The sequence below is a fragment of the Macrotis lagotis genome, chromosome 1 (genome assembly GCF_037893015.1).
Source record: "Macrotis lagotis isolate mMagLag1 chromosome 1, bilby.v1.9.chrom.fasta, whole genome shotgun sequence".
In the NCBI taxonomy this organism is placed as follows: domain Eukaryota; kingdom Metazoa; phylum Chordata; class Mammalia; order Peramelemorphia; family Peramelidae; genus Macrotis; species Macrotis lagotis.
Window position 1 is genome coordinate 343,619,969 of NC_133658.1, and position 26,583 is coordinate 343,646,551.

The 26,583-nt window shown below is 41.2% G+C and overlaps 1 protein-coding gene across 1 annotated transcript in view; it reads left to right on the plus strand.

Annotated features, from left to right (window-relative positions):
- Positions 1 to 9,357: 9,357 nt before the first annotated feature.
- The window catches only part of HM13 (histocompatibility minor 13), a 39,515-nt gene continuing 22,289 nt past the window's right edge, over positions 9,358 to 26,583 (plus strand). The window contains exons 1-3 of the mRNA XM_074211832.1: positions 9,358 to 9,604; positions 15,823 to 15,921; positions 19,442 to 19,524. Coding sequence (XP_074067933.1) covers positions 9,407 to 9,604; positions 15,823 to 15,921; positions 19,442 to 19,524 — 380 coding nt within the window. The 5' untranslated portion in view covers positions 9,358 to 9,406. The remainder of the gene's footprint in view (positions 9,605 to 15,822; positions 15,922 to 19,441; positions 19,525 to 26,583) is intronic.

The window sequence follows — 26,583 nt, forward strand, 5'->3', positions numbered from 1 at the left end:
AACTACATTAAAAGCTTGTAGGGCTTGGAATATAATATACTGGAAGGCAAAACGGCTTAGAATGCAACCAAGAATCAATTACCCAACAAAACTGAATGTCTTCTTCCAGGGAAAAAGATGGACTTTCAATGAACCAGGGGAATTTCAAATGTTCCTGTTGGAATGGCCAGAGCTGAACAGAAGGTTTGATCTTCAAATGCAGGACTCAGGTGAAGCAGAGATTGGAGGAGAAGGGGAAAATATGAGGGACTTAATGATGATGAACTGCATATATTCCTGTACAGAAAAATGACACTGATAATACTCATATGAACCTTCTCAATCAACAGAGCAGGTAGAAGGAGCTTTTATAGATGAAGCACAGGAGAAAGATGAATTTGAAGATAAAATATGGTATAAAAATGGAGTTAATAGAAAAAAAGGAAATGTAATGGGAGAAAGAAAAAAGGAGAGGGGGAATAGGCCAAGATATTTCATATAATAAGATTTTTCTTTATTACAATGAGCTATTGCAATGATATGGAAGGGAGGAAGGCAAGGGGGAATGAGGGAATTTTTGCTCTCATCAGAGTTGGCTAGGAGAGGAAACAGCATATATACTCAATGGGGTGTAGATATCTGGAGTAAGAAGGGGGGAACAGGGGGAAGGGGTGAGGATGTGAATGAAGGAGGAGAGGATGGACCATGGGGGGAGAGTGGTCAGATATAACACATTTTCTTTTTTACGTCTTGCAAGGGGCTGGGATTGGATGGCCTGTCCGGGACCATAGGGCTGGGTGGATGCTGGGCCTAAGGGGTGGTATGGGGGCTCAGGGCCTCTTGGCCCTAGGGCCAGGGATCTGTCTGCTGCTCCACTCAGCTACCCTACAGCAGAGTCAGTGAAAGGAGAGAAAATATAGTACATGGTAATGTAGAAATACGAAAGGAGGGAGTTGCGATTAGCAATGGCAACAGTAGAAAAATATGGAAGTAACTTTTGTGATGGACTTATCATAAAGAATGTGATCCACCCATGACAGAGTTGGTGGTGTTAGTACACAGACTGAAGCAAATTTTTTATTATTATTATTTTGGGGGGCGGTGCAGGGCAAATGGGGCTGGGTGGCCTGCCTGGGGCCGCATAGCAGGGTGATCGTCAGGTGTCTGAGGCCGGATTTGGACCCGGGTACTCCTGGCTCAAGAGCCAGTGCTGTATCTGACACCCAGCCACCCCTACTATTATTACTATTTTATTTTAGTTCTTTTTTTTCTCTTTTTTTTGTTTATGCAGGGCAGTTGGGTTGAGGTGGCTTGCATGTCACACAGATGGGTGATTGTTGGGTGTACAGAGCCATATATGGGCTTGGGTGCTCCTGGCTCCAGGGCTGGTGCTCCATCCACTGCACCACCTGGCCATACCTACAATTATTACTATTATTTTTTTATTTTTATTTTTATTTTTTCTCTCCCCTTTACTTTATCGCTCAAGTGAGTCTATATTTTTGGGAGGAGGAGGTATTTTGTTTACTCTTAAACAAGAATATTTTGTTAATGTGTAAAAAAACATTATTTGTACAAAATGATAATAAATAAATATTAAATTTAAAAAAATAAAAGTCATGTACCTAGGAAAAAAAAAGAAGAAAACTAATGGCTGAGACCATCTAAGATCTTTTAAACTTTAATAGGTTTTATTTTCCCCCAATTATGTGTTAAAACAATTTTAATATTAATTTAATAATTTAAAAAACTAATATTAAACTAAAGTATTAATATTGGTTTTGAGTTCCAAATTCTATCCCTCCCTCTCTCCTTCCTTCACTTCCCTACTCCCTGAGACAATAAGCAATGAGATATAAATTAAATGCATGCCTGTAAAACTAAGGTCTTTTGCAAGCAATCATCTGGCCTAGTTTAATAGCTGCAGTCAAAGAGGATGGAACCAGTTATAGAATGTCTGCTCATGTAAAGGAGTCAGTCTCTCTAAGCCAGCCCCATTGCTTTTGTCAAACCTCTTCCTCATGAGAAATTTGTATTAGCCAAGTACACTGGCACACTTTGCCCACTTACCAGTTGTCCCTTACACTAGAATGACCAGAGACTAGTAAGAGAAGACAGGGCTAAAGAAAGAAATGAATATAGATTACATAGATATAGATTTTTTTAAGCTATACTGGAAGAAAAAGGAAACAGATATTTCTTGGAGAGGACAAACTTGGATCATGAAAATTACAAGGGTTGATCCCATCTGATGGATATTCCATGAAGAATCTTGAGTCTGACAGGTTGCCAGAGAAACAGGATCCAAAGTGACTTTTCTTCCAATGTCAAGGCAAAGGATACCAAAGTTGCTGACATGCCTATTGGGCCATGGGATCCACAGACCATTTACAAAATCAGGAAGGGCCTGAGGACTGATCCAAAGTTACCTGACTGGGCTCACTTGCCAGTTCCTTGAAGGTCTGAAGACAAAGTCAAGGGGCAGACAAGGAAGCAGACTTGGTCCCAGGAGCCCAAGAAGAAGAAAGGCCCATCCACCTGCTGCATTGCTTCAACAGCTTCTTTAGCATAGCTTCTGGGGTGGCTAGATGGCATAGTGGATAAAACACCAGCCCTGGAGTCAGGAGTACCTGGGTTCAAATGCGGTCTCAGACACTTAATAATTACCTAGCTGTGTGGCCTTGGGCAAGCCACTTAACCCCATTTGCTTTGCAAAAAAAAACTAAAACAAAAAAAACTAAAAAAAAAAAGCATAGCTTCTTTAAGAACAGGTCATGGTGGGATACCTAACTAGTATGGTGGATAGAGCACTGGCCCTGGCATCAGGAGAATCTGAGTTCATAATCCAGTCTCAGACACTTAATACTTCCTAACTGTGTGACTCTTGGAAAATCACATAACTGCAATTGCCTTTCAAAAAAAAAAACAGAGAGAGAACAGGTCATGCCAGGTTAATCTTGCCTTTTTTTAATAGGATTACTAAACTAGATGAGGAAAATGTTAGGATATTATTATGCTAGATTTCATCAAAGCATTTAATAAAATGTCATTTACTATTCTTGTGGAGAAGATAGATATAGATTAAAACAAAAGTGTCAAACATGGCTCCAGGTGTCCCACAACACTCCCAAGTATGACTGAACTGGATTCAAATGTAATTGGGAAATATTTAATAAAGTAAATAAAAATACAATAAAATACAGATATATGACATTTGCAAATTAAACCAATATGTAGTCCTCAGAATAGGGATTGGTGGCCCCATTTCTATTTGAATTTGATATAACCGGATTAGAGAATAGTACGATCAGATGGAATCAAAACTGGTTGAATGGTTGGGTTCAAATAGTAGTTATTAATGGTTCAACATAAATCTGGCAGGAGGTGTACAGTGGAACACTCTAAAGATCTGTGTTTTATACTACACTGTTTAACATTTTTATTAGTGACTTTGATAAAGGTGAAAATAGTATTCTCATTAAGTTTGCAGATGACACAAAACTGGAAAGATAGCCATCAAAGTTAGGATCCTAAATTATCTTGTCAGGCCTGTCTAATACTCTAATTTAATAACAACAAATTAGAATAAATGTAAAATCTTGAAGTTGGGTACAAAAAAATCATCTTCAAAAGTATACTATGGATAGATGGGTATTTGTTCTGAAAAAGATCTTGGTAGACTAAAACCTAGATGAGTTTAATTACTATGAGTCAGCAGTATTCATAGGCAGGCAAAAAAAAATGAAATCCTGGCCTGGCTTCCAAGAAGAGGGAGGTGATATTCCCAATGTACTCAGCCCTCATTAGACTTTCTGGAGTATTATGTTCAGTTCTGGGTACCAGGGTTTAAGAAACACATTGATAAATAGGACAGAGAATGAAAAGAGGAAGGCAGCAAGGATGGCAAAAGACCCTGGGTCCATGTCACGTGAGGACTGATTGAAGAAACTGGACAAGTTTAGTGAAGAAGAGAAGAAAGAAGAAGAATGAGAAGAACAAGAAGAACAAGAACACAAGAATAACAACAATAGGAACAAGAAGAAGAAGAAGAAGAAGAAGAAGAAGAAGAAGAAGAAGAAGAAGAAGAAGAAGAAGAAGAAGGAGAAGAAGGAGAAGAAGGAGAAGAGGAGGAGGAGGAGGGACAGCAACATCGTCATCAGATACTCAAGTGGAAGAAAGACAAGACTTTGTCCATTTGGCTGCAAAGGGCAGAGTCAGAAGCAATAGGTAGACATTGCAAAGAGGTATGATGTCATGAAGAACAAAACTTCCTAACCATTCAAGCTATCCAAATGTGGAATAGGCTGCCTAGAGAATTAATAGGCTTCCTCTCCTAAGAGGCTGTCTAGAGAAGTTAGCTGACTACTTGTCACCTATGTTAGAGTGAGGATTCCTTTCCTGGATCAATGAATTGAATTCGATGGTCACTGAGGTGCCTCCCAACTGCACAATTCTGGGACTCTGATTTGACTCTATGTTCCACTCCAACATAGTGTTAAAGTGACAAGGATTTTAACTAAATGATTGTTTTATGAGATAGAATGAATGAAAAGGGGGAAAGGAGAGTAGGAGAAGAGGGGGATTCAGGAATATAAAAGGAAACATTCTCTAATTGGAAGCAGACATTATCCTTTGGTTCTCGGTTTTGAACCTAGCCAGTCCTAGCAGCCCCTATTTGTCTGCTGTGTTCTTATGCTGCTCTCTGCTGGTAAAAAAGCAAATTATTATCATGGAAAGGTTCAAGTATGTTTTTTGAACAGAGGTCATCTCATAACTGTCACAGAATGGGATAGCTAGCATGATAGAATAAGAATTCTTAGAATATAAAATAATAGAACTAAAGGAACTCAAATTGTTGAATGTAGAATGTTAGAATTGCAAGCATCAAAACTAAGGCATTATTAGAAAATAGAATGTAGGGCAGCTAGGTGGTGCAGTGGATAGAGCACCGGCCTTGGAGTCAGGAATACCTGGGTTCAAATCCGGTCTCAGACACTTAATAATTACCTAGCTGTGTGGCCTTGGGCAAGCCACTTAACCCCATTTGCCTTGCAAAAAAAAAACTAAAAAAAAATAGAATGTTACAACTAGAGGAGACCTTAGAGACCATATCTTATAATTTCCCCTTTTTCTGGACCAGAAAGAGGAAGTGATTTACTTGAAGTTATTCCTAAGACCTAGGTCTCCTTGACCTTGAGCTCAGGTCCAGAAAAAATAAATGCTAAGATGGATATTGTTGTAAGGATCAGATTAAGTTATATTTTAAAAGCAATAAAATATAAATACTATAAATGTAAGCTATTAATACAGGAAATAAAGTACAAAGGATTTTTTTCATTGTAATTTACATTTACATAGCACTTTGCTTTCATGAAGTCCTTCCTTCATAGTATTCCTAAGAGTTAGCACAAGTATCATTATCCCCATCCTACAGATGAGGACAGTAAGGCTCAATTAGAGGAAAGTGATTTGCACAGTAACTGATATGTAATATACATTTAACAAATGCTTATTGACTGTCTAACCAGAACTGTCCATTGTGGTAAGTGAAAGATGAAATGACTGAAGTAACAAAGGTTTGAGCTTCTGAGCATACTGATTTCTTAAGCAATACATATCAATTGTCTAACAAATCAGGACCAAGTCCCCTCAGCTTTGGAATTGGACCCTAAATATAGGAAGAAATATATTTTTGTGCACTAAAAACAATCAAATAAGAACAATTAATTTAAAGAAAACAAATTACCAGAATACAATAGCAAGTAATCTGGTTTCTATTTGGAGGAAAGATTAGGAATTTTTCCAAGTTGGAAGGATAAGAGTGGACAGGTATAATTCCCTGAAATTAGAAAAAGAGGTATGCCAATACCCTCAAGTAACTGTATACAATAAAAGAAATATAGAAACAATAACTGATTGATCAGTGTAGGACCAGTTTTCAGATATAAAATTATGAGAAAAGTTTCTTTCATCAATATTTGTAACTGACTGAGTTTCTGGGCAGTAGGTCCTTAGTTAAGGGTCTCTACAAAACAGGTAGGGATGGTCCAGCTTCCCAGATGTACAGGAATGGATTCAAGCAGTTTTTCTCAATTCCCACAACTGAATAAAGTTTTTCTCACAAGACAGAAATTAGGTTAGACCCGTAAATGAATAAAAAGGGAACTGAGCTAGCTCCAGAATTGAATCACAAAATGGAGTCAGTGTGGTTCACTCAATTCCCACAATTAACCACCTACTGTTTCGATTCCCTAACCATGGTCACAATAACTGATAAGTGTCTAGGCTGGGTCCTGAACTGGGTGTTTTCTGGCTCTCATACAGGCATTTCCACCAAAAAAAAAAAGAGTTACCTCATCCAAAAATAGAGGAGTTACCTCTCTTGAAACTTGAAACTATAACCCATACATTTAAAAATAATGTAGTCATGTAATTCTCAAACAAGTGCTCTCTTTCTTCTCAAATTTCTTATGGCAGATTGCCCAGATCTCTCTTTTGCATTCATCCAACCCTTCCTTGTTTTTTTGTGCCAATGTCTTTCCCGTCATTTAGTTGTAAGTCCTTGAGGGCAGAGTCTCTGATGTATCTATCTTTCCATTTTATACCACAACACAAGGTCCAGAACATAATAGACATTTGTTGAAATCAAGTGTGCTGGACTTGAAGTCCCTGTGTGTTGTTACTTTGGGCAAATAATTTCCCTTCTAAACCCATTTTCCCCAACTATAAAATTAGGCATGTGGACGTGGAACTCTGTGAATAAGAGATTCAGATTACATGATCTCTTACTCTAAATCTGATGCTCCTAAGAAACTATGAAGTGATGAGGAGGGAAGAAAACTGATATTCCTCCCATTTAGTCACCTAAACTGATAACTCAAACAGAAAATGAAAGCAACTCCTCCCCTTTCTCTCCCTCCTGGTTGCATCACACTTGCTTCCTAATTCTGGATTCAAGTTCAAATCTTCATCTATTATGTTACTTTTATAGCTGCTTTGAGCTATAAAGGAGACAGGATATGTTCTGAATCCAACTAGGTCAAAATGTAAGCCTCAGAATTTTTACTCTATATTTTTCTTCATTGATGAACTCAGTTTTCTCTTCTATAAAATAATAATAGTTGTACTGCATACTTCAGAAGGTTGTTGTAGGAATAAGTATTATAAAGCTCTATTAAATGAAAGCTGAAAGACTTAATTTAAGGTTGTTTTGTTGAAATTCTTGACCCAGACTTTTTGATGTCTCTCTTTGGAAATAGATGTGATTTGGACAAGTGATGATGATGATGATGATGATGATGATGATGATGATGATGATGATGATGATAAAAACAAGTTACACTACTATAGCATTTTAACATTTATAACCCTTAATTTGCAACATCTCCATGAAATAGGTAATATAAGCACTATTGTACCAGTCTTATAGAAGGAACTAAGACTCAGAGTAAAGAAATTATTCATTAATGTCTTAGAGTAGAAAATGGAAGAGCTGAAATTCAAACTCAGATCTCTTGACTTCAAATCCAATGATATAATACCTGTCTAAATTGATACATACATTTTTATGGATATATAAAAGTCAGTGGCAGACTCCTAGCCATAACCCAGTACTTAGCATAGTGCCTGGAATATAACAGGAACTTTATAGATGCTTTTTGATTTGATTTGAGTATCTTGAATGTACCTGATTGAGAACAGTTAGAAGGCAACGGTAATAGAGCCCTAGGTATCATAAAGACTCACCTTCTTGAGTTCAAATCTGGTTTCAGAAATTTACTAGTTGTATGATCCTGGACAATTCATTTAATGCCACTTGCCTCTAAAAAATCTCAGATGTAAGCAGAAAGAACTGGATGTGTGCATATTTTTACACAGAGAATGTATATTTCCTTCCCTATTATGGTTTCCTTAAGAACAGAGTCTGTTTCTGTCTTTTTTTAAAAATCCCTTTTACTGTAGATGCTTAATAAATGTTTGATGGCTTGACTTATGTTTACTCTCTGGACAGACAACTCAGTTTCATTTCCACTCCTTAGTGGACAGTCTAGAGGAAATGCCATGATTTTTTGAAAAATTCATTACCTTGGGGTGGCTAGGTGGCGTAGTGGATAAAACACCAGCCCTGGAGTCAGGAGTACCTGGGTTTAAATCCGGTCTCAGACACTTAATAATTACCTACCTGTGTGGCCTTGGGCAAGCCACTTAACCCCATTTGCCTTGCAAAAAAAAAAAACAAACCTAAAAAAAAAAATTCATTGCCTGGTGACAAATCACCCTATTTTAGCAAGACTAGTTTTTGGATAGGAGACACAGTGTGTCACCCAGCTTGTACTGAAGGATTGTCTAACTTAGTAACACTGCCAGGGTTTGTGTTCTACTGGTAACATCTTCAAAAGTCCAGGGTTGCCTCTAGAGCACACTAAGGAATTAGAGGATTATAGTGGAGGGTGATATCTTTTGCATTTTATAGCCTTCCCACACAGTGTATAATACATTTTAATCATTGAAAAAATTATGATCAAATGCTCACAATCCAATTGGTCAACCATCTTTCATGCTGTCTTAAAATAAGGGTTCACTTTATTACTAGATCTGATGAAGGGAAATGGGAAAAGATAGGAGAAAATAGGAGAAAAAGATTGTAGGGAGGCTGGATTAGTGAGAAAAAAAATAATTAGTATTGATAATAAAAGCTGAAATATAGAAGTCTTGGATGAGATAGATGACAAAGGTACTGAAATGATGGTATTATGAATAACTGAATAGTGGATTAGGATGTCAAGATGAAGAATTAAGGATTTTAGAGATGGAAAGGTTTTGACCATGCTCTAGAGCTTCACACATTCGTTATTTCATTTGTTCCTCACAGTAATCCTACAGGTACAGCTACTACAGGTGTTATCTATTTTTCATCTGAAGATGGGACCTATCCAAACTGGAGCAGCTAAAATCAGAGACCAGGTCAAAGCAAGCGCCCAGGCTGCAGACACTGTCCTTTTTCCTCCCGACGCCATGTTACTGTTCGGAGGGGGATGCGACAGAGGATGCGGTGGGGTTTGGGAGTCACAGTGGCGGGTCTTGGGAACGCCGCCTGTGAGACGGGGCCCCGGGCCGAGGGTGGCGAAGGGGCAGGGGACCGATTCCCCATTGCCCCGCGTTCCACCCCCATCCCCACCCCCGGCCTTCCGCGTCCGATTCTTGGACCAGATCCGGTCGCTTAGCAACGCTCTCCTCCCACCCTCTCCTCGTCTCTCGGCAACAGGCCGGTTGCTAGGGGGCGGGCCGGCGCCTGCGCAGCTCCGCCGCGGGAGGCCCAGCGCGTCACATCCTGTTTCTTTAGGGGAACGTGGCCTTCCCCTCCTCCCCCCGCCCCTGCAGCGCCGGCGGCGGAGCTGGAGCCGCAGCAGCCGCAGCAGCCGCAGCCATGGACCCGGCCCTCAGCGAAGCCCACAACGGCAGCGGCCCCGCCGAGCCCCCCGCCGCGCCCGGCCCCGCCAACGGCACGGCGCGGCCGCCCTCCACCCCCGAGGGCATCGCCCTGGCCTACGGCAGCCTCCTGCTCATGGCGCTGCTGCCCATCTTCTTCGGGGCCCTGCGCTCCGTGCGCTGTGCCCGCAGCAAGGTAGGTGGGAACCCGCCCCGGAGGGAGGCCAGGCCCCCCCAGCCAGCCTCAGCCGAGCCCGGGACCCCCGTAACCCAGTCTCCAGTGCCATCTCCGGGGCGCCGCCCCGACCCCCGCCCCCCAGACCCCGATCCGGGCCACACCCCATCAGACAAGACCCCCACACACACACCCTCCTGTACACACACATACATGTTACACACACAGAGACACACACCAACACACACGCCTTCCTGTACACACACATACATGTTACACACAGACACACACGCCCTCCTGTACACACACATACATACACACAGAGAGAAACACACATGCACACACACGCCCTCCTGTACACACACATACATGTTACACACAGACACACACGCCCTCCTGTACACACACATACATACACACAGAGAGAAACACACATGCACACACACACACACACACACACACACACGCCCTCCTGTACAGAAATGCAGGCACCTTCACAGATCCTGACGGGCGCCCAGCCCCCTCCCTCTGCACTTACAACCAGCCCCAATTTGGGCACGCACACTTAGATCCATTGCCCCAAAATAACTGCTGCTTGACCATGGAACCTCAGACAGTTTCCTCTGGCCCTGAATTCAGTCTCCATGCAGGTACTCCCACTGACCTTGATTTCTCTCCCCTTGGCCTCAGGCCGAAATTTCCCTCTTCTCCAAGACAGACCCCAGATGAATCAGATCAATCCCTCATTGGACAAAATCCAAGCCCCAGCACCTTCCTAGGTTCAACCCAACCCGGAATTCCCAGTATTGTATGATATGCCTTCCTTCACCTCCTTCCAAAACACACACCTTATGTTTACCTGGCTTAGGATTCTGGGCAGCCCTTGCCTGCCAGGCTCATCCACCTGGTATCAAAAGACCAAGGCTCTGCCTTGAATTTCATCATTCACCAACTAGCCCTAGCTAGCCCGATCTTTGGCTATCTCCTAGCATCCTGCCCATCCCTCTCTTACCTTTAACAAGGCTGCAGCTCTATTCCCCCCTCCCCACAATCCCCAGACATTCCATAGGCACAACTTTCTACCTTTTCTGCCCTACCATTCGAGCCTCTCTGATCCATGTCCTTGTCTTGATATGTCAAAATCTATCTCCCCTCCACCCCCATTAAATTTATCCTAACTCCTACCAAGCTGGCCCTGTCTTCCGCAAGCTCTCTTTTCCCCCTTCTACCTTTTTTCTATGTCCTCCACCTTCACTTCTCATTTCCTGTAACCAAAACTCAAATTTACTTTGGCATACACCATGTCCCATCTTCCTGGTCAGTCCCCTGCCCTAAGTCAGCCTTTCATGGAAAAAGCAGAGAGCTGAACTGTTTCTAGCCTGATTGCTACTCTTCCACATTCTAAAGAAATGGGTGCCTAGGTTCAGAAACAGCTGGTACCTTCTTCTCTCTTATTGCCACCTTCTAAAACCCCACTCCACTCTAGTATTTCACAGTGCTATGGAGAGTTCTCAGCCTCTCTCCCCTCTTGAGAAGGACAGATCTTGTGGCTGTAAAAGTGAAGGAAGAGCTGTAGTGATTTTACCAGGACTACTCTAACTTAAGAGGAAAGATTAAATGCGTGGAGATAACCTAATTTTCTGCTCTTCTCCAATACCTTTGATAGAAATAAGAATAGCTGCTCATATTCTTTTAGAATTCACAGTTTAGGGGCAGCTAGGTGGTGCAGTGGATAGAGCAGTGACCCTGGAATCAGTTTACAAAGCTCTTTCCTCATAATAATAACCTGATGTTAACCTGAGTCAAGTATCATTATCACCCATTCTACATATGAGGAAACTGAGGCTGATCAAGGTGAAATGACTTAACATAGTTACAGGTATTAGGTGGACTTGAGTCTTGGTCTTTTTTGTCTGCATTATACAGTTTTTTGCTCAACTGTAACACCCTGCTGGTTTCAGGTATCTCTATGTAAATCCTTATTTAAGGTCTTCTGTTTAGTGGTATAAGAAAGGGATGATGTTTTGTCCTTCATTTTCAAAAAAGACCATGATATCAGGGAGGTAATACATGATAAACACATGAACTGGATGTGAGTGAGAGGATACCGTGCTAAGTCACCAGCCTCACTTTCTCATCCAGAGCCATCTGGGTCTAGTGGTCAGATATGGATCAAGACAACTGGAGATAGCCCCAGATGGAAGGTGGTCAGGGCTAAGTGACTTGCCCAAGGTCGCATAGCTAGGAAGTGTATGAGGCTGGATTCCAACTCCCATCTTCCTGACTCCAAGGCCAAGGCTCTTTCCGCTGTGCCACTTAGGTGCACTGTGGAGCACCAACTCTGGAGTAAGGATGATCTGAGTTCAAACGCAGCCCCAGACACTTAATAATTGCCTCACTATTTGACCTTGGGCAAGTCACTTAATCCCATTGCCTTGCCAAAAAACAACAAAAGGGATAGAACCAAATCACCAAAACAGAAGATGACTACAAGAGAAAGATAACAAGGGTAAAAAAGATTGGGGTAGCAGGTCATTTTAATTGAGACAAAGACTGTCCCTAGCTGTAAAGAACCTAACAGTATAAGTTGTTAATGCTAAATTGGACCTTAAGAGATCTACTCCAGCCTTTATTTTATAGATGGGGGAAATAGAAGCCCAGATGTGACTTTCTCAAGGCCTTACAGCAGTCAATAGAAGAATTTAAGTTAGAACCTAGCTCTCCTATTTGCCTAGCCAGGACTCTATTCACTACACCAGACTGTTCTAGTAAAGCCCAGATCCTCACAGCTTTTTAATGAGTTACCAGCCCCTGTTGCTTTTGTTTAAGTCTAATGACTCTGCTTTTAGTTTGCAGTTGGATGCTAAATTTATTCTCATTGTTTGTATCAGGGTTTCACTAATTATGTTTGTGTTTCAGAACCCAACGCATATGCAAAAGTATGCCTATTTAAGATCTCCAACTCCAATTCCTCCAGAAACAAAATTTATTTTCTGTGGCTTAAAGAAACTTCCAGATAAGATCAAACATCTCAATTGTCAACGAGGTTTTTAAAATAGTTAGTTTGACGTTATAAAAACCTACCTGATACAGGAAAACTGGAAATTTATAATGATCCTCTTCACAGAGAACAGAACACCCACAGGCTGTCTTCATGTAGCTCCAACTTAAGGAGAGATTTATATCAGTTAAAAAAATTACATTAGAGCTTAGGGGACCTTTGAGACCACCAGGTCTCTAGCCTTCTCAGTTAAGAGAGGAGGAAATTGAGGCTCCAAAAAGTGATGTGAGGTTCTTTCAGGACTAGATCTTCTCCTTCCAAGAACAACAGTCTTGTCGTTATGTCACACTGCCTTTTTCAAATTCCTTTGCCAAATAATTTCTGTTGAACTTTCTGTAGATAGATACTAGGCTGTTCACACTATAAACCCTATAATAATTTTAATGAGTTTAAGGAAGTCCCTTATAAATAACTTCATTTTGCAGGTAGAAAAAGCAGCAGAGCAGATGAAGGCCATGGCCCAGGTTATGTAATAAGACAATACCAAGGATAGACTAAGCCTCTTGGTCTTTGCTACATGGGAGAGGGAGAAAAGGAAACCCTTGTGATGCCCAAGTTTGTCTCTCTTCCAAAAGGGAATGGCATACCCAGAGCAGAGTTCTAAAGTACCTGGGAAGGGAGATGTCTTTTGGGGGTGCACCATTGTCCTTGCTTTCAGCCCTGGACCCAGTGAACTAGATCATCTCAAAGCTTCCTTCAGGTTCAGAATCTATTAATCTAGTGCCTTTCTACTGTATTACCCTTGAATCCAAGGAGCTTCTTGCTCTCCCCCTTAGAATACAAGGCTTTAGAGCCTCTTCCTTTCAACCTTTCTGAGCTTGTCAGATGTAAGTGCCTTTCTCATTCTGAGAGTGGATCATCTTCTTTGACTAGAATTGATCTCATAGCCTGATTTGGATTGCTTTATTAATATGTCCCAAAGGTAGTTGTGTTTTAGAGGAAACGGTACCATCACCAAAAAAAGGAATCTGCTGGCAAATTTCTGACTTCATCTATAAGCCAGTGAGGCAGATGAGAGAGCCTTTCCTGAGGTATAGGTCCTGTGGCTTTCTTAGGCAGCAGGGGGAAGAATACTGAACTTCTGAGTCAGAAATCCTGGGTTTGAAAGCTGACTCAGTCCTTAACCTACCTGTCCAGTCATACTGATTCTGCATATGCTATTCTGTGTGCTTGTCATTTCCTTTCTCATCTTCATCCCTTTGCATAGACTGACCCCCCACACCTGGAATGCTTTCTGTTCATCACTCTCTTAGGATGACTAGTTCCCTTCAAGGCTTAGTTACATAGTACTAGCCTTGCCCTAGAGGCCTTTCTTGATTTCTCAGTATCCCCCTGAAGCTACTTTGTATTTATTTTGTTTATCTTTTTTTATTTACTTATCTGTATACATATGCCCCTTCCCCTCTCCCCCAATATATAAGCTCCCTGAGGCTATTTTGTCTTTGTATCTTTAGGACCTAACAGATAGTAGGCATTTAATAAGTATTTATTGAATTGAGAGCATTGGATCTAAGACCACTTCCTATTCTAAATCTCAAGATCCTCTGTAGCCTAATAACTCATTTCCACAATTCTGTCTCAGAACTGGAAGGAATCCCACCTCTAGTATCTACAGGTGATCTTCCAATGATGAGGAATTTATGTCTGTGCAATTCATTGTGTTTAGCTCTGGAAATTCTTCCTTATATTGAACTGAAAGCTCCCTGCAAATTGCTCCATCCCATAACCAATACACTTAGTCCTAGCCTTTGGAGCCATACAAAACAAGCCCACCCTATGATAGCTATTCAGAAACTTGAACTCATGTATTGTGTATCCCCTAACTCTTCTCCAAGATAACTAGCTCTAGTACCTCCAATGGATTCTTCTTTGGCTTCTCAATTTTACTCTTAAAATGGGGGCATCTGTAGTTGATCACAGTACTGCAGGTCTTACCTAAGGTGAGCAGAGGATGTAGTCACCTTATTCCCTATGTTTCCCTCTGTTAATTCAGTGATAAAATATTAGCTTTTTGGTGATCTTATCATATTTCTGCTTAATAATGAGTTGGTAATTCACTAGAGAGACCCCCCCTCCTAGGTCTTTTTTTCACATAAATTGTTGTATGACCAGAGCTCCCCATCCTATACTTTGTATTGATGAGAAGAAACATTGGGTATTGGAAAGGGAGCCAAGCCTGGGTTAAAATTCTAGCTTTATCACTTACCAGCTCTGTGACTATGGACAAGTCATAAGAACATAGATTTAGAATTTTTTTTTTAGTTTTTTCAAGGCAATGGGGTTAACTGGCTTGCCCAAGGCCACACAGCTAGGTAATTATTAAGTGTCTGAGGCTGGATTTGAATTCAGGTACTCCTGACTCCAGCGCTGGTGCTCTAGCCACTATGCCACCTAGCTGCCCCTAGAATTGGAAAGGATTTCAAAAGATAATCTAGTCTACCCAGTCCCACCTCCATTTTATAGAGAAAAAAAAAGTTAAGATTTGGTTTTTTTGTTTTTGTTTTTTAGTTCTTGCAAGGCAATGGGGTTAAGTGGCTTGCCCAAGGCCACACAGCTAGGTAATTATTAAGTGTCTGAGGCCGGATTTGAACTCAGGTACTCCTGACTCCAAGGCCAGTGCTCTAATCCACTGCGCCACCTAACCGTCCCAAAGTTAAGATTTGTTCAAGCTTATGGAAGTTGTAAGTAACAGGGTTTGAATCCAGTCCCTCTGACTCACAATACAGTCCTTTTCCTGCCTTTTCACCCTCTAGAAGTTTTAGTTTCCTTCTCTGTAAAATGGGAATAATAATCTCTGCAATCTCTGACTCACAAGGTTGTCAGGAAATCACTTTGTAAACTTTAATAGGAATGAAAGCTGTCCCTGGCTTCATATTCCTATTTAGGATTATAAGGATTCCTCTAGGGAAGATGTGTCCAGCCCATGATCCATAGACCACATATAATCCTTAAAGTACATTCATGTGGCATTATTTTATTATTATACTCATTGGTAATAATGGGTTACATTGTAGTCATAAATAAATATTAAATTCTATATGCAACTCTTGACAAGTTTGTGTTGGCTGATGCAGCCCAGAAGACCTAAAATTTTGGACACCCATATCCAGGACTTCTCATTAAAAGCACCTTAAAGGAACACCTGATTTAATGACAAAAAAAATTCTTCTAATTGCAGAATGCCTCAGATATGCCAGAGACCATTACCAGTCGAGATGCTGCCCGGTTTCCCATAATTGCTAGCTGCACACTCTTGGGCCTCTACCTCTTCTTTAAAGTGAGTACTTTGCTTCTGATTTAGGTACATGCTTATTTCTCCCTTGCTTGGTCCTGACCTAATACTTTGTCAGAAGCTCTAAATTCATATTTACTTGGAATTGATCCTTTAGTGGTCTGGTCACCCCTCCCCTTGGGAAATATGGAAGAGGAGGGGCTACCAATCACAAAAAAATGGATAAAACCAGCCAGAGGCCTTCCGGAGGGTCAAATGAGGACTTTGCCACTGGCTAAGCCCTTTATGGTTGGAAAGGTATGAAAGGGGCCCAACCCAATGCCATAAATGTAAACGAAGGGCTAGAATGAATACATGCATGTGCAAACACACACACACACACTCACAGAAATTAATTATCCCTTGGGAATTTCAGTTCATCAGACATTCATTAATCACTTTATACAGGGCATTATGTGTGGCACTGGGGCAAATGGACAGTTGAGATACAGAGAATAAAGCTCTTGTGTAACTTTCTGCCTAGGAGGGAAAGGTGTCAAAAGATAGAGCACATAACTGATATTATGAAGAGAAGTTTATGAGAAGAACAAACAAAGCATTCTGCAAAGCTGGAAGGAGGAGCAGTCATTTTGCTTGAAGAGTAAGGAAGGCTTCCTAGAGGAGATGACATTTGAACTGGGCTTTGAGAGGGTTGGTTAAGATTTTCTCAGATAGAGATGGAGGGGAAGGGATAGTAGACATTCTGAGTATAAGCAAAGGCTGGAAGGAGAGACCATGCAAGGCTGTAGCTCTGTGTAGTAGAAATGGCAAGAGTTAGGGAGCAGAATGTAGAGATAATTAGTATTAGAGAAGATTAGTCAAGTTCTTGAAAAGTGAGGTCAGGAATTCAGATTGGAGAGTTAAGCAGAAATCTGTCAGAAAGGTCCAGATCAGAAGTTCTTAGACTTTGGTTCTCTCTACCAAAGGCACTTTAGATAGATTTTAGGCAGTTGTGAATTTGGATGGAGAAAAAAATTACATCTTTATTTCAGTATGTTTGGTTTCTTTTGTAATACTTTGTATTTATGCATTTAAAAACATTCCGAGAAGGGGTCCATCAACTCCACCAGATTTCCATAGTTGCTTTTAGGTGCCCAAAAATAGGTATCCCCTGTTTTAAGAGGCTGAAAGGGAAAGTTTTCAAACACGGAAGCAATAGAACAGAAAAAAGAATTGGGGAGTTAACAGAGATTAAAAAAAATCTTTGTGATGGGCAGCTAGGTGGTGCAGTGGATAGAGCACCCACCCTGGAGTCAGGAGAACCTGAGTTCAAATAAATCGGGCCTTAGACATACCTAGCTGTGTGACCTTGGGCAAGTCACTTAATTCATTGCCTTACAAAAAGAAACAAAGAAAAAACTAAAGTGTGTGTGTGTGTGTGTGTAGTTGATATTAATACAAAATACTTTATGTCAGCTCTGTAAGGAATAGAGGGAATGCTAAGATTTTCATCTCCAGTGTTACAGAGAAGATAAAGTGATTTACACAAGATTATATAGCTAGGAAGGGGCAAAGCTAAGACCAGAAAGACAATTCTTAGTACACCAAGCTACCTCCTTTGCATGATTTAGACCCTTGGGAGTCTGTGTGGTTCCTGGGAACTAGTCACCTGATAGCTATTTTGTCATATTAGGAGGCAGCACAAGACAGGGAAAGACCGCTGATCTTTAAGTTAGGAAACCAGGGTAACAGTCCCTTCTCTGATACTAGCTATATGACCTTAAAAATGGAGGGAATAATATTTAAGCATTTGTTAAACCTGCAGCCATGATAGAATGGGGAGCTATTATTATCTCATCCTCCAGACACCCCTGGGAGATAGGGAAAGCTAGTATTGCCTTGAAGGGAGAAAGGTTGGGGAATTGTTATGTGTTGGTAGCCTCCTTCCTTTCCCTGAGAGTTGCCAGTGTGAGCTTTCCCCAAGGCGGAGAATAATGAGTCATTTGTGAATGAGAAACTAAAATGTAAGGTCATGCTTATTGAATAGCTGTTCTGACCAGACCTTATTGGTTCCACCCATTTATATCTCACCTCTTAGTGAGAGAGGAAAACCAAAAACACAGTTAACTATGACGTAGGGGAAAGTTAAATGCAAACATAGAAATTTACTCACACACTATTCTAAGAAGTTTGAGGAAGAAATACTGCTACTAGGGGAGGTGGACTAAGGGATGATGTTAGGAAAGACTTAATGAAGGAAGTAGCACCTGTGTTGAGCTATTGGTTTTTGAAAGAAGTGAAAGATTTCAGCAAATGGAGGCAAGCTTGGTGATTGAGAGAAATCATTGTAGGCATAGGTACAGTAATGAGCAAAAAGGTGGAAACTCAAGAGAACAGAACAAGAACAGAATAGCAGATGGTCCAGTTTGACTGGAACATAGAATAAAAGCTAAAGGCAGAAGGAAAGGGTGAATTTAGTTTGGAGAGAGCATAAGATAACAGGATCCAGGTATATTCTATTTTAGCGTAATGCCTATTTGGGCATGGATCCTCCCTCTCTGCTGCCCTCCACAAAAGTTATCCTGGGTCAGTTGTATCTTTTTGCACCTCCTATCCTTTGTACAGTGTTCTGCACATATTAGGTGTTTAATAAGGATGTGTTGACAATGGCCACAGTAACATAAAGAAAAATAACATTAGTGTGTTAGTACAGTGTTGTTAGTGTAGTATATAGTTAGTACACTACAGAGTGATGGCAGACTATAGGTGCAGAATAAGGAAAATGTTAACAAGACATTGCTTTGTGGTTTTTTTTGGGGGGGGGGGGGGTTAGGTTTTTGCAAGGCAATGAAGTTAAGTGGCTTGCCCAAGGCCACACAACTAGGTAATTATTAAGTGTCTGAGGTCAGATTTGAACGCGGGTACTCCTGACTCCAGGGCCGGTGCTCTGTCCACTGTGCCACCTAGCTGCCCCCTAGACATTGTTTTGTTTTACTCAATTATACTTCCTTTTTACAGGGGAGTGTTCAGTTGGATGAGGGGGGAAACATTGGAAGTGACAGTGGTATTAAAAAAAAAAACACCATTAAAGCATCTTTTTTTAAAGGGTATTGAATAAAGGTAGAATTGGAGATCTTTAGCAGCAAAATCTGCCTTTTTGTTTTGAGTAAAGCTACAAGTGACCCTGGTTTGGGGCTTTGGAGAGCCACATTTGTCTCCCTCTTTCCCCAGCTGAAGAAATCACAGGGAGCCAGGTGATACCCAAGATTGCCTTGAGTCCTTGGTTCCATGGCTGTTTCTCCTGCCACAGCATGATAATTTCAGGACTGAAATGAAAAGTAGTTGAGGGGGCAGCTAGGTGGCACAGTGGACAGAGCACCGGCCCTGGAGTCAGGAGTACCTGAATTCAAATTTGGCCTCAGACACTTAATAATTACCTGTGTGGCCTTGGGCAAATTACTTAACCCCATTGCCTTGCAAAAAAAAAAAAAAAAAAAGTAGTTGATTAGAATGGGGAGCAAATCTTAGCAGGGGAACATGCTTTCAACCATCTCTATGTGTATATTTGCTTCTGTTTCTACCTCAGATCTTCTCTCAAGAGTACATCAATCTCTTGCTCTCCATGTATTTCTTCGTGCTGGGAATCTTGGCTCTCTCTCATACCATCAGGTAATGGGGACCAATCTTCTACATATGGGTAGCAGTTTTCTCCCGGGGAGGACGAGGGATTTCACAGCCACCTTCTCATTTGCCTCAACCTCCACAGCTATTTGCATAGGCATTTAAAGTTCACAAAGCACTCTCCTCACAAAAGTCCTGTATAGGAGGTAGAGAAAGCATCCTCACTTTACAGATAAGGAAACTGAGACTTATAAAAGTAGAGTGATTTGTGCAAGTCAGTCATCTGGTAAATGTTAAAAACTGGGATTCAAGCCAGGGTCTCTCCTGATCCAAAGTCTAGCATTCTACAGGTTGCCTCTCATGAGCAAATATTTATTGAGCATCTACTCTGTGCAGAGCCCTGGGTTTTGTTCTGGAGGTGATAAAGGCCTCAGCAGAAGGCAAGAACAAAAATAGTCACTGAATCATAGAATGTAGCATGTCAGAGCTAAGAGGGACCTTAGAGATCATCCAGTCCATTCTCCAAGTGCCTCAGGGACCTCTAGGAATCTCCCAGAACCTTTTAGGTAATCCATGAGGTCAAAACTATTTTCATATTTATACTAAGACATTTTCATTTTTTAGAGTCCTTGAGGCTCTGTGATCACCCTCTCTGTAAAGAAAAGTCAGTCTGGGCTAGGGGAAAGACCCTCATGTTCACATAGGTTAAAGGATGAGATGTTCTCTGGATCTAAGCTGAGTATGCTTTTCCCTTATACCAGGCCCCAGGATAACTAAGAGTTAAAAGTAGAGGCCAGAATCAAAATCCATACCTCCTGATTCTTGGCCTAGTTCTTTTTACATTGTGCCCTGTTTCCTTATAAGTACTCTTTTCAATGTGTTCTGAGTGACAACAACCCTTTGACATGATCTAAAGAGAGATGTCTCTGTAGTATACTAGAAAGTGACAGATTGCCTTCATTTTACCAAAACTTCATCTTTATTACAACTCAGGAAACTAGGCAGCCTCAAGTAAAGATCTTATCATACTTTCAGTTTCTGCAAATCATGTTGGCATCTGAACCCTTCCTGCCCATCAGGGTTTCCTCCTAGCACTAACTTCCTGGTCAGAAAAGTACCAGATCTTAATTTTAAAATATTTTAACTTACATATTCTACTTCCTCTTTTGATCTTCATATGTGATTGGAGGAGGAAGAACAGTCCTTGAATTCCTGTAGGGGGAAAAACATTGGATTTTGGAATCCAAAGGACCTGGGTTTGAATCTTAGGTCTGTTCCTTATTTTTTATTTATTTATTTATTGATTGATTGATTGATTGATTGATTGATTGATTTTTGTGATTCTGGACACAGTGCTTCTCCTTACTGGACCTCAGGTTCTTCTTCTATAAAAATAACCAATTGAATTTGAGGAGTTCTAAGTGCCCCAATAATTCTCAATCCTGTGATAATCTGTTGTCCCCCCCAATAGCTGGGGCACTATGGAGAAAGACTTAGAAGACAGAGACCCAGCTGCCCCTAATTCTCTGAGACCTCAGTGTGGACCTCAGTTTCCTTACCTGTAAAACATATGTAAAATCTCCTCCCTGCCCTCCCCTCCCTTTTATGTTGTGAAGCCTAAGTGATATGGGACAAAAGATGTATAGCACCATAAGAACATTAGGTGCTGTTATTATTTGGGGGGAATTTGATCTATGATTCTATCAATGTAGAGATATTCCCTCCCCCAGTAATGCAGACAATTGATTTACCTCTGACTCCAAAGCCTAGAGAATCCTGTGAAGCCCTGACAGATGAAACCACTTGGCTTTGGTCACTCATCCAGTTTTTGTCAAAAGTAGAACTTCAAAGTTAGACTTCACCAACTCCAAAATTGACCTCATCCCCCCAGCTCTGCTTTCTGCTGTGGTCATCATCATATGCCAGGCAAGCTCATGATGTATGAAGCCCTGAGCCAGGTGTCAGGAGACCCTGCTCTTGGAATACCTTGAAGTCCCATTTCAACTTGGAACCTCTGCTCCCTCTTCCCTCCAGTTCATTATATTTCAACTCTACATCAGAGAGTTGTAATGAAGAAAATACATGATGAACTTTCAAGTACAGTAGAATGTGAGGTTAATAATGTAATGAGAAATGAAATATAGCCCTTCCCAAACATAAGTTCTGGATCTTTCACAAGCAGAGACCAATGTCCCATTTGGAGAAATTTGGGAACCTTCCAAGGGATCTGTTTTGAGAGTGCCCTAGTCCACTGTAGCTACTTTTGGGGACTCAGAAGTTTTCACATTCAGTGATGTTAAAAGAAGTAGATTTTTATTGCAGATCCATTTCAACTTATGAAAAGGAAGGATAAGGCTTAACTTGAGATATACAGAGCCATGCAAGGGAAGAAAGGTCCAAGACAAAGCATCCATCCAGATCACTTTTATTAGAAATAATAACAGGATGGGGCGGCTAGGTGGCGCAGTGGATAAAGCACCGGCCCTGGAGTACCCGGGTTCAAATCTGGTCTCAGACACTTAATAATTACCTAGCTGTGTGGCCTTGGGCAAGCCACTTAACCCCATTTGCCTTGCAAAAAAAAAAAAAACCTAAGAAATAATAACAGGTGACAGCCTCTAGTAGGAACAAGACAAGGCCATGGAGACAAAACAGCTATACCACAATCAGCTAAGGGACATTGCTAGGCATTGGATAAGGTGATTTTCAGCTTATAGCAGGAGAAGGGAGGGAACTGATGATCACACATGAAAAAAACCATCAAACCTGGTTTCTAGAACCTGGGTTCTCTTCCCTCTTGGTTCCCCCATGTCACAACAAATAATGAGGTCAGAGGTTTTAAAGGGAGGGGTAGAGTCTCTTTCATATGTTTAGTTTCCTGTGTCTGATGTCATAGTCAGAGAAGTGAGTTAGTGAGCTTATATTTCACATGGAAGTTTTAGGCATCCTCCCAGGAGTAGAAGATTCCAGAAACAGAAAGAAAATGCCAGGTAGGAGCATAGAGCTGAGACAGTCTTCGGTAAGAAAGGCTCAGCCTGAAACAAACAGGTTTTTCTGATTGTCACCCCTCATCTGACTTAACTGTACCATAGGCAGATACCAGTTGGATACTGAGGCACTCAAGACCTTAGATAGTATAATTCTTAAGCATCTTTTGCTCCTAGAAAAAGATGCTTTTTTTATTCTTTGCCATAGAGAATTATGACACAATACAAAATCCTAGTAGACTCCAGTAGTTCTCTGCAGTTTCTGGTAGATGTGGTGGAAACCAATGGTATACCCTGGTCACACCTTCTGAGGTGTTTGTTGAAGGTTAGGTCCGCAGTACTTTCATCCATTGTTGATGCCTTATAAAGACTGAATTCTGACTCTCCTCCCCACTCTCCAAGGGGGTATCACAAAGTTGGCCAAGTTGGATAGCTATTCTTTTCAAGGGAGAAAGAATAGTGGAGCCTTTTCAGAAGAGTCCTGCCATCACCTTCCATCTGAACACCTAGCATGGAATCAGTAATCGGAGGTGACCTTCACTACAATCGTTGCCTTCGATGAGTACTGAAAAACAGCCTACTGCTAGGCTTTCCCCACTGGAGGGTTGCACATCAGCAATTCCTGCCACCAGTTTGATCCTCTGTTTCAAAAGCTCCTATTTATGTCAGATAGATGTACAATGAAGTGTGTGGACCCAGTGGTTAGAGCTAGGATCATAAGCATCCTGGGTGCAAAGATACCTGTAGCCACTTGTATCAGTACTTCTACCACTTGGTAGTAGAAGGTAAGCCATTCTGTGAACAGTATCTCAGCTAGAGGGAAAAAATTGTTTTGTTATAATAGCAAAAACATAGTTTTAGTTACTGTTACCCAAAGATATAACTGAAACTGAACTCTAAAATGATTTCTTTTAGGTGTCCTAGACAGTTCAGTCCAACTTTTAGCTTCTTTTTTTTGTTATTTAAGTTGTGTTCAACCCTTTCATGATCCCATTTGGAGTTTTAAAAAATATTGGAGTCATTTACCATACTGAGAAACAGACTCCTTGTCAGTTCTGATCTGCTCCACAGAGCAGCATCTCCTCAGGTTCATGGTGTATCTGCACCTGTTCTGAGGAACCAAGGCAAACAGATTTAAGTGATATGCTCAGGTTCACACAGCTAGGAAGTGTCTGAGACTTTATTTGAACTCAGATCTTCCTGACTCCAGACCTAGTACTCATGTCATTGAGCCACCAGCTATCTCATTTAGCAACATTTTAATTAGATATGTCTAAAAGGAACATAGTTGTAGAAGCAAAAAAAGACCCTCAGAAAAAAAACCATTCTATGACTTCTTGATTAAGATACCTAAAGATTTTCCCCCTTTTCCTACTTATCATTTGCAATATTTTATTGTCTTTGCTTTAGTTCACCATTCCTTTGCCCAAATTAGATGGAAGAATTCTGAGACTGTCAACCCTTGAAGATTTGAACTTGAGTTTTCTTAACTCTTCACTTTAAAAGACTGTTGTGTGAATTATGTGTGTGTTTATGTCAGTGACCCAGGCAAGCGGGGAGAACTGGCAGATGAAATGACAGACAGGATCCCAAGTGCTCCTGAGAGCCTAGAGCATTGGACTAAATCTAAGGATGGAGATAAAACAAGAGATTCTGATCCTGGAATAAGATAGAGGAGGCATGGAAAGAAAGGAACTGTCCCAAAAAGAATCTGGGAGTTTTAGTGGCCTGCAAGCTCAATATGAAGCAGCAGTGTGATATGTCAACTAAGAATACTAGTGCAATGTTGGGCTGCATTAAGAGGATAAAGCATCCAGACCCATTGACCTACACCTCATCAGACCTCATCTGGAGTGTTAGATTTGGTTCTGGGTGTCCAGGCTTTAAGAAGCTTATTGATAAATCAGCCAGAGAGTTAAAAGAGAAGGGGCAGCCAGGATGGCAAAGAGCCCTGAGTCCATGTCAGAGAGGACATAACAGCTGTGCTTGAGCACTTGTAGGTCCATCATAGAGGAGGAATTACACTTTTTCTGTTTGACTTCAGAGGGCTAAACTAGGAACCCTGGGAGGAAGTGACAAAGAGGCAATTTGATATTGTAAAAAACACTTTCTAACAATTAGCACCATCCAGAAGTAGAATGACTTGCCTCCAGAGTAGAGAGTCTAAAGAAATGATCTGGGGATTCTGCCCTCTGCACTGCAGGCTCCTACTCCTGAGCTCTCTAAGATCCTTTTTGGAGACCGAAGAGGGGCTTATGATAGCAAAACTTTTCAAACTATTAAGACTTTAATTTCTAGTCTGAGATTTAATTTCTAAAATCTATTGATAGATTTAAGCCACAAATTCAGAAGCTGTCTGGAGACACTCAATAACTTCCAAGAGTGAGACCAGAAAGTTTGAGAACCACTGACTACCCTGGAGGTATTAGGTTCCCTTCTTGGAGATTACCAGATGACCAAGGCTAGAGAATGGCATGTGGAATATTTCTTAGACAGGACTCCCTTTAGCATATAGCTTAGATCAGATGACTATTAAAGTCCCTTCCAGTTCTCTAATTAATTCTGTGATTCTGTGACCCTAGCCAAGGTTTATAAGCATTTTACTGTACATTTGTCCAATTTCAGATATTAGACATGAAACAGTCAAAATACTAGTTTTGGTCCTTCTGATTCTTACTCCTTTTATAATGTGGATGGTCAGAGTTTCCAAGCAATGCAACTTAGTCCTGGTTTCTGCTCTGGGTATCCTTAAGATTATTTCTCCACTCTTCTCTGGCTCTCTCTTTAGCAGCACATTTCAAAAAGACATTCCCATGTACACACACAAATCTCACAGCAGAGTGTAGCCAGTTTCTGATGGCAGTCTCTTCCCATTTTGAAAACATTTAAGTCACAACCACATCAGGTTTATATATTGTAGTTCCAAGCCCTCCCTTCCACTTCCCAAGTTAGACTTTTGTAGTGAACTGGCAGGATCAGGGGAGTCAATTCAAATGTGAGAACCATCATTCTCAGAGCTTACTCTGCCTCTGGGCTCCTGGATAACAACTGTACACTGAGATTCCTTTTGTGAGAAGTGTGTCAGCAGCCATCTAATCCAAACTACACTCAGAAGGAGTCTCCACCATGTCTATGTGAACACCTTCAGGGAGAGGGAAACCACCTTGTCTCATTAGTCTTAGTTCTGAACCATCCTCCCCTCCCTGCCCAGAAGAGCTTCAAAGAGGGGATGAATTACAAATCCATTCAAGCTCACATGAGACTATGGAAAACTGCACAGCCTGGCAGAAAAGCTTCCAACCCATTCTTCCAAAAATGTAGCACCTTTGTGAAAAGGAATTAATGAATCACTCCTTGTCAAAGTTATCTTTCTCTCTGGTCCTGAACCCTGGGAGAACAGGTGCAGGCAGATCATGAACCTGAGGAGATGCTGCTCTATGGAGCAGAACTGACAAGGAGTCTGTTTCTCAGAATCAGAGTTAAGAGCAAGAGGTCAGATAGGCTAGACTCCCTCTTCCATACTGCTTTCATCTTCCTCAGGACAGGTTGCTAGGTTTGTCAGGAATGAAAAAGCAGAGCTGCTAGGGGCTAAAGGAAATCATAAAATCTTGTACTAAGGACTTCTTCTCCCACCAAACATAAAGACTTAAGCACAGATACCAAGTTAAAGACCTTTAAAGGAAAAAGGTCCACTCTAGAGCCAAAGCTTTGGGATACCCAGAATCTCCTTATCTCACTCCATTGTCATCGTCATAACTCTGGCTCTGAAAGAGAATTTCAGTCTCCCTTGTCAAGATACTGGGGCAGGAGAGTCAGTTTTCAAAAGCTAGTCTTCCTAGTCTTCCTGAGTCCCTGCCTGAGATGACAGAAGAAAACATATATAAATCATCTCTCTTCCAGCACAACTCCTAGTTAGAACATTGCAAAACTTTGTAGGACTTCCACAAAGAAGGAAAACTGGTCAAAATTCTCAAAGCAATAGACCTTGATTTCAAGATATTTTATCTTACCAAGAGAAAGTGTGGAGCCTTGAGATACCCTAGGGCAAGGGAATAAGGGTTTAAGGCAAAAACTGTCCAGATCACTGTTGAAGGAAAAATGAGTATACCTGGCTGGGCCC